Here is a 14367-nt window from a genome sequence, read left to right as displayed (position 1 = left end):
TGATTTGTTTCTCAGCCAGACCTTTCTCAGCCTATCCGCTAAGAAAAGACAAATATCCATCAGACAGTACTTCTCTCCTCTCCTCTGTTGCCCATGGCCTACACTTTCACGTAGCGCAGGAATGTGGGTTGGGGTTTTGGAAGAGAGGCTGTTTATTCAAACCCCCAACAGGCATCACAGAGGAAGGTCTCCAAGTTACTTTTTGACACAGACAGACATGTAGACAGATATACGCTGCCTTTGAAGTGATACAGTATTGATCTGGTAATGCTTGCAGGAGAAGAGAGAAACACCTCAGGCAAGTCAGCATGTCACTCTCACCACAGATGGTTCAATAAGTGGAACAATATTCAAATCTTATTTCTTGTAATATTACAGTAAATGAAAGATCTTTGGTGGAGAGTTGCCATTGATTTTACAACCAATCATAATGCTTTGTGGGTGTTTTTCTCTATCTAGAACAAAAAGTTAATCTGCACACTGGTAAAATGCTACGAAAGTGTTTAATAGGCCAACGTTTTGACCCCAGACTGGGTTTTAGTCACCTACCAGCATCTTTCCAGTGACACCCTTTAAAAAGTGACTAGAAAGTGTTGTATGAGTTGCCATGGTCACTCCTTTGATATCCTTGTTCAAAAGCCAAGCAGTTGCAGTACAGCTGGGTCTGAGCTGTCATTAATTAGGAGATGGGATTGTAAAAATATTTGGGTATTCTGTAGAGGCTTTACGAGGGAATGCAATTAGAGTGCCGAGGGGGGGGGGGGTCGATGCCTTGCCTCCAGTATACGATTATGTAACAAGGGAAAACGGCCAAATGTACTCACATGTGGAGTGGTTATTTTGAAGATGATAAGGAAAAGACCATAGAGTAAGAGAGGACCATAGAGGACCACAGGGGAAGAGACCATAATTTATAATGAAATATATTTTTACAATACAGATGCCCCTATGAATGTGAAATTAACCCTACCACATATTAATATATATGATATGCTCAATACCTTGCTCATTCAATTACTGAAAGCCATAGCAGAGATATTGTATTAGCTGACACTCATATACTCAAATATTTGCGTTTTTGTTCGCAGAGTTTAAACATTCAGGTGGAGGACGTGCGTATCCGGGCCATTCTGTCGTCATATCGCAAGCGCATCCCAGTGACGGAGGGCTACGTGGAGGTGAAGGACGGGGGGAAGTGGAAGCAGATCTGTGATGTGGAGTGGACCAAGCACAACAGCAGAGTCATCTGTGGCATGTTCGGTTTCCCCGGAGAGAGGAAGTACAACGCCAGAGTCTACAAGTGAGTGAGAGCCGGGACTTTACTTAACTGAATCCTCTTTGTCCCCTTTGGGACTTAAGGCCACCATGAGCTCCCTCTGTTTCTTCCTGTCCTTGGCTAAAGGGATGGGAGTGTAGAGATTAATACTATATTCGTCTCTATGGATGGGGCGTGGCAGCTGCAGCAGTGTCCATTATATTGGAGTGTTATGGAGCAGGACAACTGCACGTATAAGTAAGTACGCCTTGCCTGAGCCAGAATGGCCCATATCCTGTTTCTGTAGCGTGAGGCCGCTTGATGTACACGTACAACCCCTGGACAGGACACTACTGTGCATACTGTATGTTTTTCTTGCAAAATGCTTATTATGTCAACTTGAGAGACCTTGTTTTGTTCAAGCACAGGCCTATATTCATCTTCAGACATGTATGTATTAAGGCTGGGGCGGTCAATGTATCATTTACACTTACTTTCCCAGTTACTCTCCTAGGCCCAGTGCAGCAAAGCAGCAATAGACCCATACCTCATGTTAGTCAAGATTAATTATTGGTACACGACACAGAAACCTTGACTCTTAAGCTCTCCACTCACTCCACTCCATTATTTAGCACGTGTACGTGCGCATGGGTGGAGTCGGATATTTTGGAGCAACGCGCACCTTTTTGAAACATGATACACTACTACATGACCAAAAGTATATGAACACCTGCTCGTTAACCATCTCATTCCAAAATCATGGGCATTAATATGGAGTTGTTCCCCCTTTGCTGCTATAACAAACTCTACTCTTCTGGAAAGGCTTTCCACTAGATTTTGGAACATTTCTGCGGGGACTTGCTTCCATTCAGCCAGAAGATCATTAATGAGGTCAGACACTGATTTTGGGCGATGAGGCCTGGCTCGCAGTCTGCATTCCAATTCATCCCAAAGGTGTTCGATGGTGTTGAGGTCAGGGCTCTGTGCAGGCCAGTCAAGTTCTTCCACACCAATCTCGACAAACCATTCCTGTATGGACCTCACTTTGTGCACGGGGGCATTGGCATGTTGAAACAGGAAAGGACCTTCCCCAAACTATTGCCACGAAGTTTGAAGCATAGAATCATCTAGAATTCATTGTATGCTGTAGTGTTAAGATTTCCCTTCACTAGAACTAAGGGGCCTAGCCTGAACCATGAAAAACAGTCCCAGACCATTATTCCTCCACCAAACTTTACAGTTGGCACAATGCATTGGGGCAAGTAGCGTTCTCCTGGCATCTGCCAAACCCAGATTCGTCCGTCGGACTGCCAGATGGTGAAGCGTGATTCATCACAAAAGAGAACACATGATTTTTTATGATCCTGGACTTCCTGATGGGCCAACCCCGGGTGGTGAGGGTAAGCAACAACACCTCCACCACGCGCTGACCCTCAACACGCAGGCCCCCCAAGGGGTTGTGCTTAGTCCCTTTCTGTACTCCCTGTTCACACACTACTACATGGCCACGCACGACTCCAACACCATCATCAAGTTTGCTGACGACACGACGTTAGTAGGCCTGATCACTGACAGCAATGATACATTCTACAGGGATGATGTCAGAGAATGGTGCCAGCATCTCCCTCAACTACAGAGGGTGGTGCGGACGACCCAGTACATCACTAGGGCTAAGCTCCCTGCCATCCAGGACATTTATATCAGAGGAAGACCCGGAAAATTTCCAAAGACCTCAGCCAACTCAGCAATGTACTGTTGTCTCCACTACCATCTGGAAAAAGGTACAGGAGCATCAGGTCTCGGACCAACAAGCTTAGAGACAGCTTCTATCTCCAAGAAATTAGACTGCTGAATGGCTAACCGATGGCTGCTCACCCCCAACCATCGTCTAGCTGCATTTACTCAATCTGCATTGACTTTATGCACACTCTCAGGTCTCCATCCACACACACTGTCACTCTCTCACACACACACGCATGCGCACACACATACACACACACACACACACACACACACACACACACACACACACACACACACACACACACACACACACACACACACACACACACACACACACACACACACACATACATAGCGCACACATACATAGCACACACACACACACACACACACACACACACACACACACACACACACACACACACACACACACACACACACACACACACACACACACACACACACACACACACACACACACACACACACTCACACATACAGACACCACACACACTTACACACACCTTAGAGGATGCTGGTGTGAGGAGCTATAGGGGGATGGGCTCATTATAATGGCTGGAATGGAATAAATGGAATGGTATCAAACACATCAAACATATGGAAACCAGATGTTTGGCTCCGTTCCATGAATTCCATTCCAGCCATTACATTGATCCCGTCCTCCTATAGCTCCTCCTATAGCGCCTCGATGCTGCTACTATTTATTATTACTTATCTGGCTGCCTAGTCACTTTTTACCCCTGCCTACATGTATGCGTATATTACCTCAACTTACACCATATCCCTGCACATTATCCTTGTACAGTATATAGCTTACACTTTTTTAAAAATATATTTTTGTTAATACCTTAAGACCAAAAATATGCTGATTAAGAGATTTCATATGTAAGGCTGCCACTCGCCGTTATGCTGCAACCCCGTAATTATAGTGCAGGTTGGGGGAACCGGGGGGGAGGGGGGCTGGGGAAGGGGGAATAATTTATTGAGAGGTTCTTTTGGGTGGGAAGCGACCAATGAGTGGGTTTCCCTGTGGGTCATGCTTTTTATTTTACACCCATGGGCTTATCAACACTAAAGATAACAATTACCTTTCAGATAAAAGAATGGTAACACTAGCTATTATCTTCAAAATGAAACTCTGCGTACAAATGAGACACACACACATCAAATGAATCTAACTTAGTGACAACCGATGTGACATATTCAAAACACTACTATCAGAGCCTATTTCAGTGTGAAGACAAAGATGTTGTGGTCATACTGTATATTGTGTGCATGTACTCAAACAAGAAAGGAACACCAATGCAAGTTTTATATTTCAACATGACTCAATACATGACAAACAGTAGACTGTAAGCACACATACAGTAAAAATGAAAACAAAAATAGGCCTATTTGTACTACTGTACTGTACAGTATGTTAGATCAATTGTACGGAATAGATAAAGAAACGGTCAAAATTTAGTAAAATCACAATCAAACCTCAAGAAACAAATACTCTATTGCGAAAACAAAATTAGTCATGTCTGTTGTTTTGGTCCCGCCACAGATTTTCATCAACATCACAGGCGATATTCTCCTTGGCCAGACAGCGGGGGGAATATCTTCTGGCATGACGCATCCACCCATAACAGGACTCTGCTGGAATGTCACCACAGGCCTCCTCCATTGCCTGGAGAAGGGCCATACGTTCATGGGGTTTGCGATCATACACCTTCCACGCCATGCTGAAAACAACTCCTCAATGGGTTTGAGAATTGGCAATATGGTGGGAGATAAAGAACTGTAAACCTGGGATAGTCATGGAAGCAGTTGCTGACCTGAGTAGCCCGATGGAAACCTATGTTGTCCCAAATTAGAACATACATTTGCTGCTCAGCATCACCTGTCACTCTCTGCTCTGGGTGAAAAAGATTGTCATGTACTGTAAGGTGTTCAGGAAATTAAGGAGATGGGCAGTGTTGAATGGTCCAAGGGTGGCATGGCGGTGGATGACCCCATTTGAGGTTCATAGCTGCGCATATGGTGACATTTCCCCCGCGGTGGCCACAGTGCATTAGGAAACTATTCAGTTCCCTTTACTTTTTCCTCATTTTGTTACGTTACAGCCCTCATAAATCTACACACAATACCCCATAGTGACAAAGCGAAAACAGGTTTCAGAAATGCAAATGTCAATAAACAGAAATACCAAATGTTTCTCCATGAGCTCAAAAGGGCATTAGGTATCATGAATAAAAGCAAATCACCTGGTTGTGACGGTATTCCTCCTGAGGTCTATTGAGGTCCACTGTTACTTGAAATGATTAATACAGCCATTCACAAAGGTTCATTGGGAAGGGATGTAAATACAGCACTAATTTTTATTTTATTTAAAAAAGCTAAGGACGCCACCCAGTGCTCTTACTGTCGCCCTCTGTCTTTGATAAACACAGATATTAAACTATTTTCAAAAATTCTGTTGTCCCGTCTTGAAACCTACTTACCCAAATTGGTGGATCTGGACCAAAGGTGGTTTGTTAAAAAACGATTATCCTCAGATAAACTCTGTCGTTTATTTCATATCTTACATGCTTCGACAGAAACCAAATCTCCTTGGGCAGTTCTATCTCTCGACGTAGAAAAAGCTTTTGATAGACTAGAATGGCCATATCTTTGTTCATTTTTGGAACATATGGGAATTTCTATAGTTCAATGCTTTCCTTGTTACAAAATGTATATGGCAAGGATAGAATTAACAAACTTGCAGATAGGAAAAGACATAGAAGGACTATCCATACCAAACTTTAAATGGTATTTTCAGGCACTAGCATTTCATCCCATCCTAAATTGGTTTAGACATGAATCTTCAGTCCCCTGGCTGAGTATAGAAAGATATGGTGTCTCCTATTGCCCTTGAAGAGGTGGTGTTCACTGATATATCCCTTAAACAATGTAAACTATGCTTTTGTCCTACAATTGCGCACACAATTTACATTTGATGCAAATCAAAATGTCATACCCATACTCCTTTCACAATAACCCCTTGCGATCTGGAGGGCGGCCTTTTGCATCCCCCCCCCAATGGTCCAAATGTGGAATCCGTACCCTTGCCGATGGTGGTGGGTGACTGATCAGCAACCCTAGTTGCTAGGGTGGTGGAAAGGGTTTGGAAACATCCTTCAGGGGTTCAGGGGGTGGGGTTGGGGGAATGGGAAGGGAGGTTGGAGGTCCACTTCTTTGTTGTTTTCTGTTTAGGGTGAATTTATTATCACTGTATTTCTTACAGTTTTTTTTTCTAGTGGCAGATTGTGAGTACAGTACATGTTTTATAAACATATACTGTAATTCGAAATGGATAATGTACCTGTAAGCCCCCCAACAAAAAATAACAATTAAATAAGAGTTCTCTCATAGTGGAAATTATGAACCTATGTGGTTACTTTTACACCCCGATATGCTACTGAAACTTTAGGCCGTTATTCTCCAAACGTACAACTCACCAGAACATTAACCTTCTTACCCTCTCGCTGTGGATCATTTTTTTTTTATTATTGGTGCTCCACTTTATCGGATACAGAACATATTTGCCTTAATCGGTGGTGTAAAGTACTTAAGTAAAAATACTTTAAAGTACTACTTAAGTAAAAATACTTTAAAGTACTACTTAAGTAGTTTTTTGTGGTACTTTACTTTACTATTTATATTTTTGCCAACTTTACTTTTACTTCACTACATTCCTAAAGAAAATAATGTACTTTTTACTCCATACATTTTCCCTGACACCCAAAAGTACTTGTTACATTTCGACAGGAAAGTGGTCCAATTCACACACTTATCAAGAGAACATCACAGGTCATCCCTACTAACTCTGACCTGGCGGATTGAGACGTAGCCCATGCAATAAAACATATATCTCTAGCTTAAACAGACGGATTTTGATGGGGATTTACAGAGCAATAATACAACAACTTCCTGTATTCTGCTTCACATCACACAATCTCTTAGAATTTACAGTTTTTCTCAATACCACAAAAAATGTTTTAAACAATGTTGTCGATTTTCAAAACCGAGTCTGCAAGACAGACATTTCTGGCCTTTTGCAAAACAGTAAATGCTTGTTCAAAATGATGTTGCCTTCTCAAAACACAAATACATTCACCAAAACTATATTATACAGTCAAAATTGCACATAGTGTACATTCATCAAAGAACATGTCTGCTTTTAAAAAGATGAATGCACCAATACTTATCTCTTGAGTCCTAGCAGACAAAACAGTAAGTTAGTCTGTCTTTAAAAAATCCCAGTATATCAAATCAAAATCAAATCAAATTTTATTTGTCACATACACATGGTTAGCAGATATTAATGCGAGTGTAGCGAAATGCTTGTGCTTCTAGTTCCGACAATGCAGTAATAACCAACGAGTAATCTAACCTAACAATTCCACAACTACTACCTTATACACACAAGTGTAAAGGGATAAAGAATATGTACATAAAGATATATGAATGAGTGATGGTACAGAACGGCATAGGCAAGATGCAGTAGATGGTATAGAGTACAGTATATACATCTGAGATGAGTAATGTAGGGTATATAAACATAAAGTGGCATAGTTTAAAGTGGCTAGTGATACATGTATTACATAAAGATGGCAAGATGCAGTAGATGATATAGAGTACAGTATATACATATGAGAAGAGTAATGTAGGGCATGTAAACATTATATTAAGTGGCATTGTTTAAAGTGGATGCATCAATGCATTTTCTTTGCAGTCACTAAATCATGATGATCAAAATTGGAAAAACAACTATCCAAAGGTGCTGAATTATGGGCAAGTACTCTCCTTTCATGCATACTTCACCAAACAATTTCATACACATTAAATCAAATATTATTTCTGATTTTTCTGATTTAAAAAAAAATAAGCACATTGTGTGCAGGTTTCATTTATCGGTGTCATCACAATAGTAATAAGGAAAGATGAATACAATGGAGGGCGTGAGGAACGCAACTAATATGAGTGCATAGGCCTCAATCCACACCAAAGCAAAGCTCCATAATGGAGGGTCACAATGTCGAAGATGATGACTTAGAAGTAACCCAACTTCATTCTCTACATCTCTGCATGTCTGCAATATTGTAAAAAATCATCAACCGTTGCCTAGATGACATTTGTATTTAAAGTAATTTTCTTGCCTTAGTACCTGACCTTAGAGCACCTAAGATATGCAAGTCAGGTACTAAAGCAAGAACATTTCTGAAATTCTGTAAATGTATTTGATCATAGGTGTTCCTACTATAGAAAATTGCTTGTACGCGATTGAGAAAAACTGTAAGTAACCTTCCCCCCCTTTGTATATATACTGTGTATACAGGATCAGTGCATTCCTAAAAGTAGTCGTAATGGGGTACTGACTGGGCTGGGGAAAGATCTAACTCTTATATACACGTGGAAACCTGCAGAGGAATAGCCAGCGGTTATTAATCACTCAAACCTTAGCCCTCGCCTCTAGATCTGAAGCAACCTTGAATATACTGTCATAGTAGGGGTAGAGAAGGAGAGAAGTTTCCTCTGCTTAGGTAAACACAGTACAGCAGCTCCCTACTTTCCATCTCTCCCGGCCTGCACCTGGTTTAAACCCATGAAACATGGAGGTTGTTTTTATAGTCTGCCGTTTGGTCTAGGCGGCGGCACACAGCCAATGTCTACAGTTATTTCATAATCCAAACTTTGCCTCTGCTCAAATGCCTCTGTATGCCCTCTAGTTTAATTTAGCATATTCCAAATAATTTGAAGGTCATGGGGTTGAGTGCACGTCTTCCAAATGCATGTCATCCGTGCTGTGGTATGTTTCATTTAAAAAATGCATCTTTCAAAATAAATGATAGCACGTGCAAACTTTCAAGCTGATGAAAAGTACACCGTAAAGGAGTTACTGTAATCTAAATACAGTATCAAAGCGAGTACTGTGTAATGACATACGGTACAATACAGTAGAATTGACTGTATTGTACTGTAAAAAAGTAAATGCTTAAATAATCACAATACATTAATGAATGGATGAATTCATGAATTAAATTCATTGGGGGGGAGATTTCACAGTATTTTACCTGATTTACATGAGGATTGGTGCAAGCGGTTTGGCTGCTAGGTAATGTGCTTACGCATGACATAATATCAATTCATATTTGGTGTTTTAGATCATTTGAACTTCTAGAAGCCGTAACAAAGGCTTTTTAAATTGGCAGCAACTGCAGGGCAAAAGAGACCAAAAGGACATGACAAAATACTTAAGCAATAAATATTTAAAACTTGCTGCCGTTCCAATCTGGCCCTTATATTTTATATATTGATGGGGCATTATAACCACATATGAGTTAAAATGGTACAGACTCACACTAACAGTTGCAACAAGGCATGCCTTAAAATATAATAATGGTATTGTTGTTTCTGGCTTATTATCATATTTCGAGGTGTGCCTTATAAGAGGCGTGCATTGACTAGTGGTCAAAAAGTTTTTAGCACTCCAAAAATACGGTATAGTACTGGATTCTGTAGGGTGGAAATACAGAACCAAAACATTTCTGCAGCATTGAAGGTCCCCAAGAACACAGTGGCCTCCATCATTCTTAAATGGAAGAAGTTTGGAACCACCGAGACTCTTAGAAATGTCCGCCCGGCCAAACTAAGCAATCGGGGGAGAAGGGCTTTCGTCAGGGAGGTGACCAAGAACCCGGTGGTCACTCTGACAGAGCTCCAGAGTTCCTCTGTGGAGATAGGAGAACCTTCCAGAAGACAACCATCTCTGCAGCACTCCACCAATCAGGTCTTTATGGTAGAGTGGCCAGACGGAAGCCACTCCTCCGTAAAAGGCACATGACAGCCCGCTTGGAGCTAAAAAGCACCTACGGACTCTCAGATCTTGAGAAACAAGATTCTCTGGTCTGATGAAACCAAGATTGAACTCTTTGGCCTGAATGCCAAGCGTCAAGTCTTGAGGAAACCTGGCACTATCCCGACGGTGAAGCATGGTGGTGGCAGCATCATGCTGTGGGGATGTTTTTCAGTGGCAGGGACTGGGAGACTAGTCAGGATCGAGGGAAAGATTAACAGAGCCAAGTACAGAGAAATCCTTGATGAAAACTTGCTCCAGATCGCTCAGGACCTCAGGCTTGGGGCAAAGATTCACCTTGCAACAGGACAACAACCCTAAGCCCACAGCCAAGACAACGCAGGAGTAGCTTCGGGACAGGTATCCAGTGGCCCAGATCGAACATCTCTGGAGAGACCTGAAAATAGCTGTGTAGCAACGCTCACCATCCAACCTGACAGAGCGAGAGGATCTGAGAGGATCTGCAGAGATCAATGGGAGAAACTCCCCAAATACAGTTGTGCCAAGCTTGTAGCGTCATTAACGGAACAAAAAACAGAGAGATCCTTGATGAAAACCTGCTCCAGAATGTTCAGAACTCTGAATGTCCATCAGTGGCCCAGCCAGAGCCCGGACTTGAACCCGATCGAACATCACTGAAGAGACCTGAAAATAGCTGTGCAGCGACGCTCCTCATCTAACCTGACAGAGCTTAAGAGGATCTACAGAGAGGAATGGGAGAAACTTCCCAAATACAGGTGTACGAAGCTTGTTGTGTCATACCCAAGAAGTCTCCAGGCAGGAATCGCTGCCAAAGGTGCTTCAACAAAGTACTGAGTTAAGGGTCTGAATACTCATGTAAATGCTCATTTCAGTTATTAAAAAAAAAAATTTTGCAAAAAAAATCTAAAAAACAGTTTTTGCCTTGTCATTGCAGGGTATTGCCTGTCACAGGAGATTGAATTTTTTTTTTACATCCATTTTGGAATACAGCTGTAACATAACAAAATGTGGAAAAAGTCAAGGGGTCTGAACACTTTCCAAATGCACTGTATATCTCTCTTTTATTTGTGGGAATACTTTGGAACAGATTTCCTAAATTAAAATCACTTGGAGCTGATTTGCTGGTGTTTTTGCAGTCTTTTATGTCCAATAATTAAAACTAATATATTTAAAAACAAAATGTTTTTTTTTTGTTGCTTAGAATAAAATCACTGCCATTTGGCGAACCCTGATTTACAGTATGCTGCAGTATAATGCTTTCTCAATATTTTATTGTTGATAATACCCCACATTACTGTATAAATTACAGTTTTCCATTGAAGTGTAGCAATAGATCACTGTTCCAAAACAAACATGTGATTGCTTTTCCCAAAGTTCTATTTTTCTATCCTACACTCACAACTTCTGTATGTCGCCCGCAGTCTCAATGGCTTAGAACACTGGCTTTGGATGGGTTCCAGACAGTGAGCGGCAATTTTCTTTATCCAGGTTCCAAATGGAAAACCAATACTGTGTGCGTGCGTGTCTCCTCCTCTTTAATCTGCTTTCATGTACACCTCTCAGACATGTGATATAGACACAGGATGAGCACACGCTGTTCTGGCCTAAACATTCATTAAACACTTTGGTTGGCTAACTATTAAAAAGTAAAGGAATGGATTAACATCCCTACAGGCCTGGAAGACCTCAATTAACCTCACGTGTTGCTCACATCCCAGACTAAACATGCACATCTGTATCCTAATACGGAACCCTTTGTTACCGGATATGCCTTGTTATTTAACCACTAGCTGACTACATACGGTTATGTTTGATGCTGTAGTGTATAGGTGTTAGGGAAAAGGGATAGCAGCCTTGTGTATGAAATGTTATTATTTGACTATGTGTTCCCTGTGTTCTCAGGATGTTTGCCCGGAGGAGAAAGCCCTCTTACTGGGATTACTCTGTCAACTGCACTGGAAACGAGGCCCACGTGTCAAGCTGCAAGCTGGGCCACGACGTGGCAGCAAAGGCCAATAGCACCTGTGGTGGGGGCACGCCCGTGGTGGTCAGCTGTGTGCCAGGAAGAGCCTTCTCCCCAACCCCCATGACAGGCTTCAGGAAGGCCTTTAGACAAGAGGTAGGCACCACAGAGATGTATTTTTATTCTATTGGTTGCAATAATTTTGTATAATAATTTAAATTGAAAAACTCTACGTTTTGAATCTGGCTTTGTTTTGTGTATCAGTTCTATAACCATGTGCCATGGAATCGGCACAATCGAAAATCTCTTCCCAAATATTTAGCAACCTGTATGGCACCGCTGTCAATTTTTGGGTCCTTAAATGAAACTGCTATTCTTATTTATTTATCACAATTTTCTTTAACCAATTTTAATCTTTAATGTAGGGCCGACAGACAAGTTCCTTATGTTCTCTCCCTTCCACTTGCTTCTTCCGTTTTTGCGGTAATGCTGCAATCAGTTGGTTGTAATTTTGGATATAGCAGACATTTACATATATGTTTGTTAGCTGCATGTGTGACAACTTCACCAGTCCTATTTATAATATCATTAACAAATATTATGCAATTTCCCCCCCCCCCCAAAAAATGTTTTAAAAAAATAATCAAATTATATATTTGAGTCTAGTCATAATATTTGTTGTAATATTCGTCTTTCTGGTGAATAAAAATAACATTTCAAACTAGCTTTATATGACTTGTGTCACGTCCTGACCATAGAGAGCCCTTGGTTCTCTATGGTGTAGGAGGTCAGGGCGTGACTAGGGGGTGTTCTAGCTCAATATTTCTATGCTGGTGTTTTGTATGGTTCCCAATTAGAGGCAGCTGGTAATCGTTGCCTCTAATTGGGGATCATATTTAGGTAGCCATTTTTCCCACCTGTGTTTGTGGGATATTGTTTTGTGTTTCTGCATGTGCACCACTACTTTCACGTTTCGTTATTGGTTTATTGTTTTGTTTTGAAGTTCCACTGAAATATAGATGTGGAACTCTACACACGCTGCTGCGCCTTGGTCCCGTCCTTATTACGACGATTGTGACAACTTGTTTTAAAGATAGCGATAGTCTGGAGATGATTTCATTTTCAAATAACCGAAAGGGAAATGTTGTAATCTGAATAAATGGAAAAGGCCATTTTTGCCACCACGGACTTACTAAACCACTGCATTCTGTCTATAGAAATATAATCATAACACCGGATATAGCCAGACCTATTAACTTGACTGGGGATACCTGTTCTAGTGATTCTATTTCTATTATTCAGTCAGATTTCTGCTGTGCCACTGCTGGGTTATGGCAAATAAAACATACAGTAGATAGGGGAAATACTGTAGCTGTGTGGGTCGAACTATATTCTGTCAATATGAGTGGGTTAATTTATCGCTGATCTGATTAATCCTGTAAGAGATCGATGGACAATGTAGTTTTCTGAGACGCATTGCTAAAAAACTCTGACACTCAGAAACACTTTAGCTACTTGGCTTTGTTAAAGCCCATCTGCAGTTTTGTGTGTTTACTGTCAAGTGATTCATCATCATGGATTTAGGATCTGTGGGAAGGAGATAATTCATGCTGGTCTATTGAAAACATCTTGTGGGAATCCCATGTCTATTTTGCACATCCAACTTTAGGCTATTTACTGTATTTCAAAAGTAATATTTCATATTTAATATCAACATTTAAAGGAGATGTGCATTCGTAAAGTATTCAGACCTCTTGACTTTTTCCACATTTTGCTACATTAGACTTATTTTAAAATTGATTTTTTTTTAAATGTCCTCATCAATCAAGATGTAGGATCTTAATTTGCACTAACTATTGTGACTCAACACATACGCTGCTGCTACTGTTTATCATCTATCCTGTTGCCTAGTCACTTTACCCTTACCTACAGTATATGTACATACCTACCCCAATTACCTTCTATATTTTTCTCTCTGCATTGTTGGGAAGGGCCCGTAAGTAAGCATTTCACTGTTAGTCTACACCTGTTGTTTACGACGAGTGTGGATTTGAATTTGATCACCTTGTTGCAAGAGAACTTTAATGCATTGCAAGAAATGTAAAACTTGTAGTGTATTGGAGGTTTAAAAAGGCTTCTGAAGTTTGTCATTTCCACTTTGAAATTTCAGACTTGATTTTCCTTTACGAAAAATTTATCAAAAATGTCCATTCATTATAATCCACATAATAATTCACATTTCCTGTTGCTGCAGAAATATTTTCCTGCTGTAGCAAACTGGCTCAAATTAAGATCTTACATTAGAATGCATGCATGCCTGCCTGCTCTGTCACTTTCCACATCTCAGTGTTTTGTAGCGAGCTGGGCATAACCAGGGACATCCCATAGTGTGTGTCTCAAATGGCACCCATTACCCTATATAGTGCACTAATTTTGACCAGAGCCTCATTGACCCTGGTAAAAGGTAGTGGACTATAAAGGAATAGGTGGCGATTTGGGACTCAGAATATTCCCGTTATACAT

The 14367-nt window shown here is 41.0% G+C and overlaps 1 protein-coding gene across 1 annotated transcript in view; it reads left to right on the top strand.

Moving 5' to 3' along the window:
• LOC129853765 (lysyl oxidase homolog 2B-like) overlaps positions 1–14367 on the top strand; it is a 64650-nt gene that overhangs the window by 30543 nt on the left and 19740 nt on the right. The window contains exons 4-5 of the mRNA XM_055920144.1: positions 1089–1300; positions 11784–12000. Of these exons, the coding sequence (XP_055776119.1) occupies positions 1089–1300; positions 11784–12000 (429 nt within the window). The remainder of the gene's footprint in view (positions 1–1088; positions 1301–11783; positions 12001–14367) is intronic.

Source organism: Salvelinus fontinalis, chromosome 4, assembly GCF_029448725.1.
Source record: "Salvelinus fontinalis isolate EN_2023a chromosome 4, ASM2944872v1, whole genome shotgun sequence".
Taxonomy (NCBI): Eukaryota; Metazoa; Chordata; class Actinopteri; order Salmoniformes; family Salmonidae; genus Salvelinus; species Salvelinus fontinalis.
This window is presented reverse-complemented; position numbering and strand designations above follow the sequence as displayed.